Here is a 14,611-nt window from a genome sequence, read left to right as displayed (position 1 = left end):
CCGCTCCGACTGAATCGGGGCGGGTCTGCCCCGACCCGTTTAACTTTTTTTTTTAAAAAAAAAAAATTTAATTATAATAAAATTAGATTAAAAGTAAGAAATGAAATTCTAAATAGTATATACAGTACACATTATATGACTCAATTTCAATAAAAACAGATTCCAAATATATATTATTTCATTTGTAAAATCACTATATACCTAGATATTTGTAATCCATTTTTCTTGACTAAAGAGAAAAAAAATACTAATATAAAATGGTACCCGAAATACATATAAATAATATTAAGAAAAATATATAATAGTTGCATATATATTAAAATAATATTTTTTTAATATGGGGTTTGAGTATAGAAAAAAAAAGTTTTCGGGACAAGGCAATCCTGCCCCGTTTTTACACGTCAAAGACGCCCCGTAGGTCGGGGCCCCACCCCGCCTCACTGCCCCATTTTGATATACCTAACATACACGAATACGACCAGGAAAACTAAGACTAAATACTAACTAATTACAGCTGTTAAATAACAGAATACTACAGAATTAGTTATGCCCTAACATATATGATCTATATTCTAAAGTGGGAAAAAAATGCATAACCATGTTGAACTAGCTGCTCATTACAAATATTAACACCACCGGTCTACTATGACTTTAATGTTGGCCACACATATAAGTATCGATTCTTACTAGTCGTTGTGATGTTGAAATATCTTTTTAGTTGTGTCTTTTTAAATGGGTCTCGGTGCTATTGCTATCCTCGATATTTTAAAAAAAAAAAAACAGAAGTGTGGATCAGATTTTCCTACCATCTCACTTGTTTTTGGGAACATGAAGACATCCTGAAAAAATAATATGGAGCTAGCAAAATCTTAAAGAACTTTTTCCAACGAAGTTGCTGATGCTCTACTTTGCACTCTTCAACTCAGTGCCCAACTCCAAATAACCAATTCGTATTTCACATAAAAAATCCCAAAAACAGAATGCCCAGTATATATATGACAGCAGGAAATAGAAATAATACAAAAATAGATTTATGCTTCCAACAGAATTCAGTTGTGAGCCATAGCCTTTCTTCAGCGTCGTTTGGCCATAACGAACTCCCTCAGCCATCTTGGCTTCACGCGCGTCCTCCTCTCACGCGTTGCTTCTTCTGGAATCGCTTGCTTATTCTCCTTGGCTGGTTTGTTGATAATCTCAGCTGCTGTGATTTGGGGTTCCTTCTCTTCGTGTTCCCTTTCTTGGTCTCCTTCACTTATCTCTGTTTGGGCTCTTTCACTATCAGTCCATGTCTTCACGTGGGCTTCTATATGATTTGGGTCCAAGCAAACATGGGCTGGTCTATCACTACATCCCTCCTCGAAAGTGACCTTGTCCTCAAGGTCAGTCAACCCGTAAATCTGACAAAACGGCCCAAAGTCTTCCCAAGTAGCATCATCCGGGGAACTATGCGACCACTGGACAAGAATTTGTGGCATGGTTTAAGAGCCCCTCTGAATCACTCTACTGGCTACAATTGCAAGGGGCAGTACAAGAGGCTGATGGCCCCTATTCAGTTCTGGCAAGGGAAAGTGGGTTTGGGGGTACTCACCTTGGAAAGGTTTGAGTAAAGATACATGAAAGGTCGGATGTATCCTACTTCCTGCAGGCAGTCCCAAGGTATACGCAACAGGCCCTGCGTGCCCCACCACTGGAAAAGGGCCAAAGTACCGTCGGCTAAGTTTCGCATTCTGGCGGTGAGCCACAGTTGACTGTCGATATGGCTGAAGCTTAACGAGGACTAAGTCTCCAATAGAAAATTCGATATGACGTCGTTTCTTGTTCGCTTGTTGACACATGCGATGTTGAGCTCTCTGTAAATTGAACTTCAGCTGCTGCAATATAGTGTTCCGTGTGGTGAGTTCTTCATCCACTGCCTGAACAGAGGTCGACCCCCGAGTATACATAGGAATGGTGGGAGGTGGTCGCCCATACACAGCTTGAAAAGGCGTCATACCGGTTGCTGAATGAACACTTGTGTTGTAATGATATTCTGCCCATGATAAAAACCGACTCCAACTCTTCGGGTTTTCTGCGGTGAATGCTCTTAAATATTGTTCCAAGTATCTATTTGTGACTTCCGTCTGACCGTCCGTTTGGGGATGATATGCCGAGCTCATCTTCAAACGTGTACCCATTAAATCGAACAATCGCTGCCAGAATTTGCTAGTGAACACCGAATCTCTGTCAGAAACAATGGTACACGGTAAACCATGTAGGCGAATGACCATTGTGGCGAATAATTCAGCAACTTTTGAAGCTGAGTATTGGGCAGAAAGGGCTCCAAAATGGGCGTACTTAGTGAAGCGGTCGACGACTACCAAGATTGTTGTGAGACCCGCAGAATTGGGAAGGCCAACAATGAAATCCATTGCAAGATCTTCCCATACGCGTTCCGGCAATTCCAGCGGCTGCAATAACCCATACGGTGCCGAAGGGGAGTACTTGACTGTTTGACAAACTGGGCAAGAGTGGACAAATTCCTTAACGCTTCGCCTCATTCCATCCCAAAAAAAATTAGCATTCAAACGGAGGAAAGTCCTTTCCACACCTGCGTGTCCCCCGGTCGGAGTATCATGAAATTCTTGTAAAAGGAGCTTCTTCAATGGAGAATGAACACTAATAACGAATCTGTTTTTATGCATGAGCAACCCATCCCTCACTGTATAAGCTGCATCGCTACAATTTCCTTGCTGTAATTGTTGATGTAGAGATACCAAATCTAGTTGTGTCTCATTGTCGTGTCGTAGATCTGCCAAAACTTCAAACTGGCCGCCTGAAATAGATGTCTTCAACTGTCCCATGAATGTTTCTTCCCTCCGAGATAAGGCATCCGCCGCTGAATTCTCTCGCCCCGCCTTATACTCAATAGTAAACTGAAATCCCAGCAATTTCCGTAAGCAATACTGCTGTTCTGGGGTTTGGATAATCTGTGTAAGCATCTCTTTTAAGCTCTTGTGGTCAGTCCGGATAATGAAGGGGCGTCCCAACAAGTATTGGCGCCAGCGCGTGACTGCCTCCACCACCGCCCTTAGCTCCCGATCATAGGCTGAAGCACCCAATAATCTGGGCCCAAACTTTTTACTGAAATAGGCTAAAGGATGGCCATCCTGCATAAGAACTCCTCCAAACCCCACGTTAGAGGCATCCGTCTCTACTATGAATTGTTTCGAAAAATCAGGGAGATGCAAAACGGGTGTTGTTGTCATGGCTTCCTTGAGTTTCCCAAAGGCTATGGTAGCGTCTTGATTCCAAGAGAACCTGTCTTTCTTCAACAAATCGGTGAGAGGAGCCGCAATTGATGCATAATGAGCTACGAAACGTCTGTAATAGCCGGTGAGACCAAGGAACCCGCGCAACTGCTTAATATTTTGGGGTTAGGGCCAATGGAGCATGGCGTCGATCTTAGTCGGGTCGGCCTCCACTCCTCTTCCTGAAACTACATGCCCCAAGTATTCAATAGTGTGCTGGAATAGTGCGCACTTGCTGCCCTTCACAAAGAATCGATGCTCTCGTAATAATTGAAAAACCAGTTTCAAGTGTTGCATGTGTTCTGTCTTGCTCCTGCTATAAACCAGTATATCATCAAAAAAAACTATCACAAATTGACGCAAGTAAGGCTTGAAGACCTGGTTCATGGCTGCTTGAAATGTCGCTGGCGCATTGGTTAGACCGAACGGCATAACTTGAAATTCGTAGTGTCCTTCGTGTGTTCGAAAAGCCGTCTTGTGCACGTCTCGACGGTCCATCCTAATTTGATGGTATCCTGCTCGCAAATCCAGTTTCGAAAAAATCACCGCTGCCCCCAATTCGTCTAATAACTCATCAATAGTTGGAATAGGGAATCTGTCCTTGATGGTAATGCTGTTTAGTGCCCGGTAGTCCACGCAGAAACGCCACGTCCCATCTTTCTTTTTGACCAGTAAAACCGGTGAAGAGTATGGGCTGGTGCTGCTTCGAATGAACCCGGCCTCTGTCAATTCTTTGACCATTTTTTCCATAATATCTTTTTGAAAATATGGGTATCTATATGGTCTCACATTTACTGGAGCGATCCCTGGCTGTAAATGGATCCCATGATCCACATTTCTGATCGGCGGGAGGGACTTTGGAGTGGCAAAAATTTCGGCATATTCACTCAGCAATTGTTGGGCTGCCGGTGGAACTTCTCCTTGTATCTGCTCCAGCTCTGTTTTCTTCTCCCTTGGTTCTTGACTGTCGGGCTGTAGCCTCCACATACAACTGATTTCTCCTTCAGACACTAGGGAGTTTAACTTAGTACATGAAATCTGTCTCGGCTTCCAATTCCTGTTACCATCCAATTTCACCGTGGCTCCATTCCATTGAAATTCCATCGTTAACGCCTTGTGATCATGAATACAAGGCCCAAGTGTTTGCAGCCATTGCATCCCCAATACGATATCCAAACCCCAAATTGGCAGAACATATAGGTCTACCTTAAACTTATTTCCCTGTAATATCAACTCCACTTCACGACACCTTTTAGAACACGTTAGAAACTGCCCATTGCCCATGTACACCTTAAATGGCTTGGTTGGTTCCCAAGGAAACTGTAACCTATCTGCTAATACCTCTTGAATGAAGTTGTTGTTACTTCCAGTGTCTATCAAGACCTCTAGTGATTCCGTTGCATGTTTAGCCACTATCCGAAAAATCCTTGGATTTGTGTAGTTGGATAAGGCATTCAAACTGACCTCTTCTTCAATTTCCTCTTCATCTATTTCATTGACTTCACCCTCTTCTTCCTCATCGGCATCTCCTTCCTGTCCACACAGTAACAATACCCGATTCTTGCACTTATGTCCATAGCTAAATTTTTCGTCGCACGTAAAACACAAGCCCTTGTCTCTCTTCTCTTTCAACTCAGCCGGAGTAAGGCGTTTGATGGGCAGTTGAGATAGTTTGGAATTTACCCCTGACCCTCCTGGGTTGATGATCGGACCTGGCTTGCTTCCCCCTGGCGTGTCCATGTTTGTGACCTTGCGATTGGCAACCCCGCTGTAGTAGTGTTCATACCGAGACTTCCCCATCAATTCTTCATTTCTATCTTCGAATAGCTTTGCCTTAGCCATTGCATCTGCCAAGTCGGTTGGTGCTGCCATGAGTAACTCCCGTCGTATCGGTAACTTTAATCCCCATACAAAGAAATTCAGAAACATATTATCGGCCACCCCCGAGATTTGCGTCATGAGCTCCTCAAACTCAGTTCGGTACTGTTCGATTGTCCCTGTCTGTGTTAATTTTGCTATCTTCCCCAATGGGTCTTCGTATATCGACGACCCATACCTCTTGCGCAGCTCCTGTAGAAACACCTCCCAACTGGTCAGCATACCCCCTTTTTCCATCCATTGGTACCACGTCGCCGGTCCTCCTTCCAAGTGGAAAGCCACCACAGCCAGTCGCATCTCTGGATCAACCTTATGCAGAGCAAAAAACTTATTGATTTTGTATATCCAATTCTCAACCTGACCCCCTTCGAATCTGGGGACCTTCACCTGCAAGGTTTTCAATATCGTAACCAAGTCCTTCGAGCCCGAGTTCCCTCCATTCCAACGAGATGCACTTTGTTCCTGGTCATAATCCACCCTACGGCTTCCCTCTGTGGTTTGCTCAACAGTGGGGGCTTGAGAAAGATTACCCAGTCGTTCCTCCGTGTCCAATCGGTGTTGCTCCAGCCTAGAAGAAATCTTCTCCATCTGAGAATCCACATGATCCTTGAGGTTAGTTTCCATGGCCTTCAAGAGTTCAGCAATCTCTTCGTTCCTCATTGCTCTCAATGAAAGCACCAGTGATGCTCTACTTTGCACTCTTCAAGTCAGTGCCCAACTCCAAATAACCAATTCGTATTTCACATAAAAAATCCCAAAAACAGAATGCCCAGTATATATATGACAGCAGGAAATAGAAATAATACAAAAATAGATTTATGCTTCCAACAGAATTCAGTTGTGAGCCATAGCCTTTCTTCAGCGTCGTTCGGCCATAACGAACTCCCTCAGCCATCTTGGCTTCACGCGCGTCCTCCTCTCACGCGTTGCTTCTTCTGGAATCGCTTGCTTATTCTCCTTGGCTGGTTTGTTGATAATCTCAGCTGCTGTGATTTGGGGTTCCTTCTCTTCGTGTTCCCTTTCTTGGTCTCCTTCACTTATCTCTGTTTGGGATCTTTCACTATCAGTCCATGTCTTCACGTGGGCTTCTATATGATTTGGGTCCAAGCAAACATGGGCTGGGTCTATCAGTTGCTTTTTTGATTTAAACTATGTATCTCTCACGTGTGAAACAGGTTATGGTTTTAGAAGAAAGTTTGTCAATCTGTTTATGTGATACCATCATCTTTCTAGACCACTCAGCCATACTAGTTACCAGTCTTAAATGCAACTCCGTACTATTTCAGCGCTTTAGTTTGAGAGTGTACATTTTATTTTTATATATGTGTATTTTTATCTCCAAACTCATAAATACAGACAGTTGAGCATTAAATATAAGTATAACTCACTGCCCTCTTTTTATTTACTTCTCACTTTTGCAGGCTTTGTTCACTTCACCCAATCCTTCTCTTTATTCTTTTGCTCTCATCCTTTTTTGGTTTCTTTTTTGGCCATATGGGTAGGCTGCAACAGCTCTTGTTTGTATCTCTTCTCATTTTTGCTGCAGCCATTGATGGAACTCAGGGAGATGCCATGGTTACTGGCACTGTCTTCTGTGACCAATGCAAAGATGGCCAAAGATCCTGGTTTGATTATCCTATTTCCGGTTAGAATTTAACTACATTATGTATCAATTGAGCATTAAGTTTCTTAGTTCATAATGAAGAGTTTGTTATGAGCATGACCGGGCTAAGATCTTAAAAGGGTCTAAAAGCCATTTGACTATTTATTTGATAGCCAACCAAGATGTTCATTCATGTTATAATGAATGTGCTTGAGTATATATGTAAATTTTATCTCTTTGTTCTAGCACTTTGTGTTTTGATCTTAATTGAGTTTTTTGGGGTGGATTAAATTTATCTAGAAAAGAAGTAACTTTCTTATTGCAGGAGTCAAAGTCAAAGTGACCTGCACAGACAGCAATGGCCAAATCACAATGTCAAGAGAAGAGACTACAAATTGGTTTGGGAACTACGCGGTGAAATTTAATGGAGCGCCAGATCTCAGTGGCTGTTTTTCACAGGTGTCGGACAGTGGACAAAGCTCGGAATCAGGCTGCTCAGTTCCTGCTGGACCAGCCCAGAAACTCAGGCTAATGTTTAGGTTCTTTGACATGGAGATGTATGCAACGGATTCATTGCTCTCACAGCCTGCCCAGCCAATGTCAAACTGCCCAAAGTCCACTAATCCTGTCCCTGCACCAGTAACACCAGTGCCACCTGCTCAGCCGCTTCCTGTTGTAGCACCAGTGCCACCTGCTCAGCCACAACCTGTGGTTGCGCCTGTGACACCAGCAATTCCTCCTCCATCACCAGCTTTCAGGCTTCCGCCAATGCCTCCATTGCCTCCTTTGCCTCCATTGCCATCATTGCCACCAGCTCCTTTCATGGAAGCCTCAGCATGCCCATCCAAGTAAGTTGCTTACACAACTCTAGTTTACACCAGTACACTGCCACATAACAAACTCTTGAATCCAATAGCTCAAACAAGCATATACGATCCAAAACAATAGTGAGCAAAAAACAAAAAAGCCACTAAAGATTTGATGATTTGGTACTTGAAAAGAGTCACAATCTTGAGAGATCATATGTTAGTTTTGAGTTGGAACTTCATGGATCTTAAAACAAACTGTGTGAAACTCATGGTTTCGTCCTGAATTATATATTGGCAGGAGTTGGACAATGCCTGAATACAAGTGCTACTGGAGAATGGTGAATCCTGAGACTAAGGTTGCTGTTGTGTTCGGATCACTTGCAGCTAGGCGATATGGTACAGATATGACATTGATGCAAGCCTTACAAGGGAGAGGAGACCCTTACAGAACACTGCTGAGAGAAGGGGTTACCTCATTTCTCAACTCCTACAACAGCCTTCAATTTCCTTACAATACAATTGGTGTGATTCAACATATGGATTGGGCATTAATGGGATCTACACGCAGTGTACTTCTTACAGGCTTGCGGTTTATGAGGGCCAATTCGGGTCATGGTACTGTCAACTGCACATTCACCCCTTGCAAGTGATTATTTTGTCTCAACTGAACCCACATCATCTGATATATATCAGTATATCTACCAATCTTATATAGTTCAAAATTGTTGTCCCAGTGATTATAAAGTACTAGTTTATGTTTTTGAATAAGAGTTTCTGGAGGGAGGTTAATATTTTGGTATCGATGAAATTTAATCCTCATCTGAGTTGATACAACTAAATAGATACATATTTTATCTGTACTAGTATTCTATTCTAATTCTATAATAGTTCTTTCTTATTTATCTCTACAAACTCCATTAGCAGCCTTCTGAAATAGGTGATGACTTTAATTATGCCAGCTTTGTGAGGGAGAAAAGATCTAAAAGATAAATGGAAGCTAGTTAAGTTATACTTATACACACACGCACATATCTTTATCAGATACACACAAAGAGTACCACCTTTTATGGCTTTGGATTCAATTCAATGGAGCAAAATCTGAATAATGGCACCTATATCGATATGAACTTCAAATTGACATACATAATCTAAACTAAATACAAAATGAGTTAAATTATACAATCCCCCATGAGATTTTAAAAATTATAAAACCTTCTCTTTAAATTTCATTTTATAATAAATCTATCTCTTAAGTCAACATACAATAAATAATAAATTTAAAAATCATAAAGTTAATTACTTAATATGTATGTGTTTTTTTATGGTCATTTAAGTTTGTTTTGTTATTATTTAATTTTACATTTTTTTCATTTATGTGTTTTGAGTTTGATCATATTTTGACTTGGGAATGAATCATAGGTAATTGACTCATTCAAACAACTACAAAGTAGTTACTAAACAAACGACACTTCAGAGATGAAAACGACATCCTTATTCACTACGTAGAAATCCACGAACATCATGTGAAGTGAATTGAAGAACACAGCTACCCAAATTACCAGTAATAATGACGTCATCTAATTTCTTAACCCTTCTCTATATAAGTTTTAGCTTTCTTTTTAATAAAAATAAAAATATTATTAAAGGATAGCATTCTATTATCATTTGTTTTTTGACAAAAACATTCTATTATCATTTTGACAAAGAACATTGCGAAAATAGATTAATTATTAATATATTTTTTTGCTATAAGTCTTTTTTTGTTTTTTGAAAAGGAATGAATTATTGGTTAAATAAGAATAGAGCTTTACAGGTCAGTCTAAACTCAAAAGAGCCAATCCAATTACAATCTTAGGCTGTTCTGACAAAGTACATCTTGAAATTAGATTAATATTAAAAAACAACCTTCAATTTTAGTGATAATAATACAATAGGTAATCCCATAAATAATACATGTCTATAGTTGGAGAACAAAATGATAACGGCCCTTTACTCTGTTTACCGTTGATCTTACTGCTTTCAGGCTTCATCAACGGAATCAACGGCTCACAATTTCCAATCGTCGAAGCCACAATTGCTGATATTCAACATGCCTTCGCCGACGGAAGGCTGACGTCGAGACAGTTAGTTGATTTTTACATCGACCAGATTGAGAGGCTCAATCCCCAGCTTCGTAGCGTGCTGGAAATCGACCCAGACGCGCGGTCTCTGGCGGGCGAGGCGGACCGGGAGAGGAAGCAGAAGACCACGTGGCGCGGCGGGAAATCGTCGCTGGGAGAGCTACACGGCGTCCCGGTGCTTCTCAAGGACCGCATAGCGACCGAGGACGCGCTGAACACGACGGTGGGGTCGTACGCTCTACTTGGGTCGGAAGCGCCGAGGGACGCCGCCGTCGTGGAGAGGTTGAGAAGCGCCGGGGCTGTGATTTTGGGGAAGGCTAGCCTCAGCGAGTGGTATGGAGCTCGTTCTTGGCTGATTCCGTACGGTTGGTGTGGCAGGAGTGGACAAGGCGTGGTTGGTTGGTCTATTTGATATTTTCTTACTTTTGAAACTTACCATGTAAACATGCTAAAACTTCAATTTTGATCACAAATTTTAAGCAAAACTAAGTATTTTTTTTTTATATATGTATAAAAGAACTTTGGAGTTGGTAATTGAATTAATAATTAGTACTTAAAAATATTGATTGGGGGTATGACTAAAATTAGTTCTTTCATTTACTGAATTGATGATATTATGATAGTCTAGGTTCTACGTGAGTTAAAGGCAAACAAATTTAGAGAAAACTAAGTGGGTGTTCTCATCAATCTTTGGATTGTGATTTTAAGTCCAAAGTAATGAGGAGTGAAGTGTATGTATGCAGAATCCTTATGTAGAGTCGGGGGATCCATGTGGATCAAGCAGCGGATCAGCTATATCAGTTGCAGCAAGCATGGTGGCAGTGTCACTGGGAACTGAGACTGATGCTTCCATCATTTGCCCCGCTGATCACAACTCCGTCGTCGGAATCAAACCCACCATTGGCCTCACCAGCCGAGCCGGCGTTGTCGCGGTCTCCTCACGTCAGGACACAATCGGGTAACTTAACTTGTATATATTGAGAAGAATCCATTAAAATACTTGGCATACTAAGGTTAATGAATGGTCCAAGTTGTGGCGTACTTTTAGGCCCATATGCAGGACTGTGTCGGATGCGGTTTATGTGCTTGATGCAATTGTGGGATATGATCCAAGAGATCATGAAGCAACAAATGCTGCAGCAAAGTTCATTCCTCAAGGTGGTTACAAACAATTTCTAAAGAAAAATGGGCTTAAAGGAAAGAGACTTGGAGTTGTAAGAAATCCATTTTTAGACACTTATAATGAAACTTCTGCTATTTCAACCTTCGAGTGTCACGTTAAGACATTAAGGTATGAACTAAAACAACTCATAATGTTGAAGTTGATACATGAAAATCTTTCACTTTTTAGTACTCGAAATTTTGAATGGTCTGACTGTGATCTGAAAACTCAAGGCAAGAAGGTGCAACCGTAATCGATCATTTGGAGATAGCAAATATTGATATCATTAATGACGCTAATCAGAGTGGTGAAGGAATTGCTTTAACAACCGAGTTGAAGGTTGAGTTGAATAAATATCTCTATGAGTTAGTAAACTCTCCAGTGAGATCCCTTTCAGACATCATTGCTTTCAACTCAGATAACCCTGAACTGGTACGCAAATCTTAGTCCTGATGTCCACAACTCATATTTTCATTTGTCATAGTTTGACAAGGTTTTCTCTTTTGGAATCGCAGGAAATGATGAACAAATATGGACAAGAGCAGTAAATTGCGGCGGAGATGACAAATGGTGTTGGAGAAGATGTGTTGAAAGCAATAGACACAATGAAGAAACTGTCAGAAAATGGATTTGAGAAATTGATGAAGGAGAATGAGTTGGATGCCATGGTGACACTAGGCTGGGGAGCTTCGACAGTACTGGCTATTGGAGGTTACCCTGCAATTTCAGTCCCGGCTGGCTATGAATCAAGCAGTAAAATGCCATTTGGGATATGTTTTGGGGGATTGAAAGGTACTGAGCGTCAGTTGATTGAAATCGCCTATGCTTTTGAACAAGCTACCATGGTTCGAAGGCTTCCTCCAATCTTGCAAATGGGACCAATGAAATTGTAAATGAAGAAGTCTATAACTTTAAAGTGGTCAATTTATTCAATATCAAATGCCTTGCAATGTAAAATAAAAAGATTCAAGTATAGAGATCTAAAACAATTATTTATTATCTAAAGCTTACACTTTTACAAACACAACTAATTGGGACATAAAAAATTGGCCAATTTGAGTAGACAAACACATGCATTGCTTTCTGTCGAGGTAAGTCTCCACCCGGGCAATTAAAAAAAAAAAAATGTTCAGTTAAAACAGTTAGGAAGCCAAGCAGAGCAGTTCAACAAAACAAACAAGAAATCAAGATTGCAACTAGCCTTCAGTCCACATCAGAATATCTCTTGTTATCTCCCTCCGCACTTCCGATGCCTATATATACTTTTACCCAAACTCGGATAAAAGAAGGAGAAGAGAGAGTTTGAGTCATTTTGATATTGTTTTCTGTTTTTTGTTTTTTAAAATTGTGTTTTCAGAAATGAGCATAGTAAATAGTTTTTGTAGTTTTTAAAAAACAAGAAGTGTTTGCTCAATGTTTTCTAAAAATAATTTTTTAGTTTTATTTTTTTAAAAATGATTTTTTAAATAAAAAATTAATAAATATATTTATGTTGATGCTGTTTTTTGTCAACTTAATTATGTAGAACAATGAATAATTGACTAGGAAGAAAAGAAAGAAAAATATATTTTTAACATGGATCAGCAGTTATAATCTGCCTACATCCACGAGTTACTGTTATTATGAACTTTGTGCAAAAGCCTCAAATGAAAGCAATTTGGCAGTCTCTTCTCACTACAAAATTGTCCATCCCTATAAATGATCAGGTCCATGCTATTTATAGACCTGGTTGCAGGAATATCTTCCCCCAGTTTAGGGAAGTTACAATCAAATATTTAAATTCAAATAAATATTCGAATAATAATTGTTATCCCAAAAATTGGCAAATTTGACGTGGCACCAACTTGGACACGTGAAGTAGACAGGACAGACCTCCCATCAAATTCGTCGGTGTATACCTGCAGGGTATACGACAAGTTACTGCTCGACATACTATCTCCAGAGACTCAGCTGGTCAACAGGACCCCCAGAAAACTTGCTGGTCAGTATAATGGTCACTGCTCAGTACGCTTGCTAGAAGAGCAGTTGATCGATATGACAGACAGATATACTTGCTCGGATGAAATTAGTTACACTCTCTGATTAGCTCTTCGCAAGAATCTCCCCACGACTCGCAAAGAGCGTCTAACAGCTCAGAAAGCTTGATCAAAGCTCCTAAAGGATAGGGAAGCAACCACCTGCGAGAATATGGAGATTTTTTCCCATCAGCTACACTAGACCGCAACCCCTGGGCGAGAGGATTAGTATAAATACAAACCCTCCACCACAGTGAGGGGGGTTCACGAAAATTGCCTATCGACCAGGTCCAGAAACATACCGAGCAGCCTGGCTTGTTACCTAGCAACGATTGTGCCATTCTGTATTATTTTTTACACTTAGAAATCTACATGTATTCACTGGTTATCTTGTGTAAACCCCTAAGATCAATACAAATCTAAGAGGAAGTAGGTCATTATCAATTCTTGGAGTTGAACCTCTATAAATCCTGGTGTTCTTTATTATTTATTGCTCATTATTATCAGGTTCTAGGCTCATTTATGGTTCATTGATTGTCTAATTGAAAGCTCTCTAATTAATTATCTGATTATTTGACTCCGCGTCAATTGGCTAAAAAACCAGTCAAAAATCATAATAATACAACTTAAATGCGTTATTTAAATGATGATCCCATAAAACTAGGGATTCAACACACTGTTTTAACGAATTCCAAATAAATAGGGATTTCCTAACAGCTTTTCCGTGTGGTAAAAGCGTCATCGAGCTCGAACGTTGCTTTAACGCGCTTTCGAGACCACTCAAACTTCGAGCTCATCATTCTAGTTGTTGCCTTCTCCTCACTCGCTAAGTTGATTGAACTCATCCCTCAGAGAAGGTGCATATCTTCGAGCCTGCAACTCATGCTCGAGCACTGATAGTAGATCTAGAATTGTTTGACAATTTGTACAAGTGTATTGCTAACCCTTGTTATTCCTGAACTTACTCTTTACGAGCCTACATTTCGAGGCTATCTATTTAATCTCGAAATTCGGGTGCAACAATTTGTTAGAGAATATATTTTATTTCAATGAAAATGGTAAGAAATATTACAACTCTATGCAAAAAATACAATGGACAAGATGATAGATAAATAAGTTTACAACTCAATGACCAACAATACAAGTAAATATAGAAATAAGAAAAATAAGATAATTATAGGAACTAAAACTCTAAAACAAAGAATACAAATAAATATGTAAATAGAAAATAGAAGAAGAGGATTACAAACTCAATACTATAATAATACAAGTAAATAAGAAGAATAAAAGAATGAAAATAAAACCAATAAAAGAAAAAACTCTCACACAACCAAAGTGTAGAGTAGTGGGGATCACCAACTTGAACAAAGTTCAAAACCTTTGTCCAAAAGCTTATTTCCCCCTATTCTCTAAGCACTAAGGGATCTCTCTATGAAATAGCTCTCTGGAATTATCAAGCCTCTATGGTGTATTTTCCAGCCAAGTGCTTTGTTGATGGAAAATGGTGTCTTACAAGTGAGCATTAGGCTCCTATTTATAGAGTTTTGAGACACTCATTGAATTTCAAATTCCACCAACCCCCATGGTTGTTACCAATGATTAATTTGATGTTTATAGAATTAAAATAGAGATTTGGGAGTTACTTGGCTGCTGGAAACTTTCAAAATTGGATAAAACCGAAGTTTGGAAAATGTTGTCAGCCGCTTAGGCCGCGACCTGAAAAACATGGGCCGCGGC

The 14,611-nt window shown here is 40.2% G+C and overlaps 1 protein-coding gene and 1 pseudogene across 1 annotated transcript; both read left to right on the top strand.

The window, feature by feature from the left end:
* Positions 1-6,562: 6,562 nt before the first annotated feature.
* Positions 6,563-8,481, top strand: LOC133788655 (anther-specific proline-rich protein APG). The gene is made up of 3 exons (XM_062226209.1): positions 6,563-6,810; positions 7,094-7,616; positions 7,876-8,481. The coding sequence occupies exons 1-3, from the start codon at positions 6,660-6,662 to the stop codon at positions 8,225-8,227; spliced, it is 1,026 nt and encodes a 341-aa protein (XP_062082193.1). The 5' UTR covers positions 6,563-6,659; the 3' UTR covers positions 8,228-8,481.
* Positions 8,482-9,426: 945 nt separating this feature from the next.
* On the top strand, positions 9,427-11,864 carry LOC133788647 (probable amidase At4g34880; annotated as a pseudogene).
* Positions 11,865-14,611: the final 2,747 nt, after the last annotated feature.

This window comes from Humulus lupulus, chromosome 1 (genome assembly GCF_963169125.1).
Source record: "Humulus lupulus chromosome 1, drHumLupu1.1, whole genome shotgun sequence".
NCBI classification, from domain to species: domain Eukaryota; kingdom Viridiplantae; phylum Streptophyta; class Magnoliopsida; order Rosales; family Cannabaceae; genus Humulus; species Humulus lupulus.
This window is presented reverse-complemented; position numbering and strand designations above follow the sequence as displayed.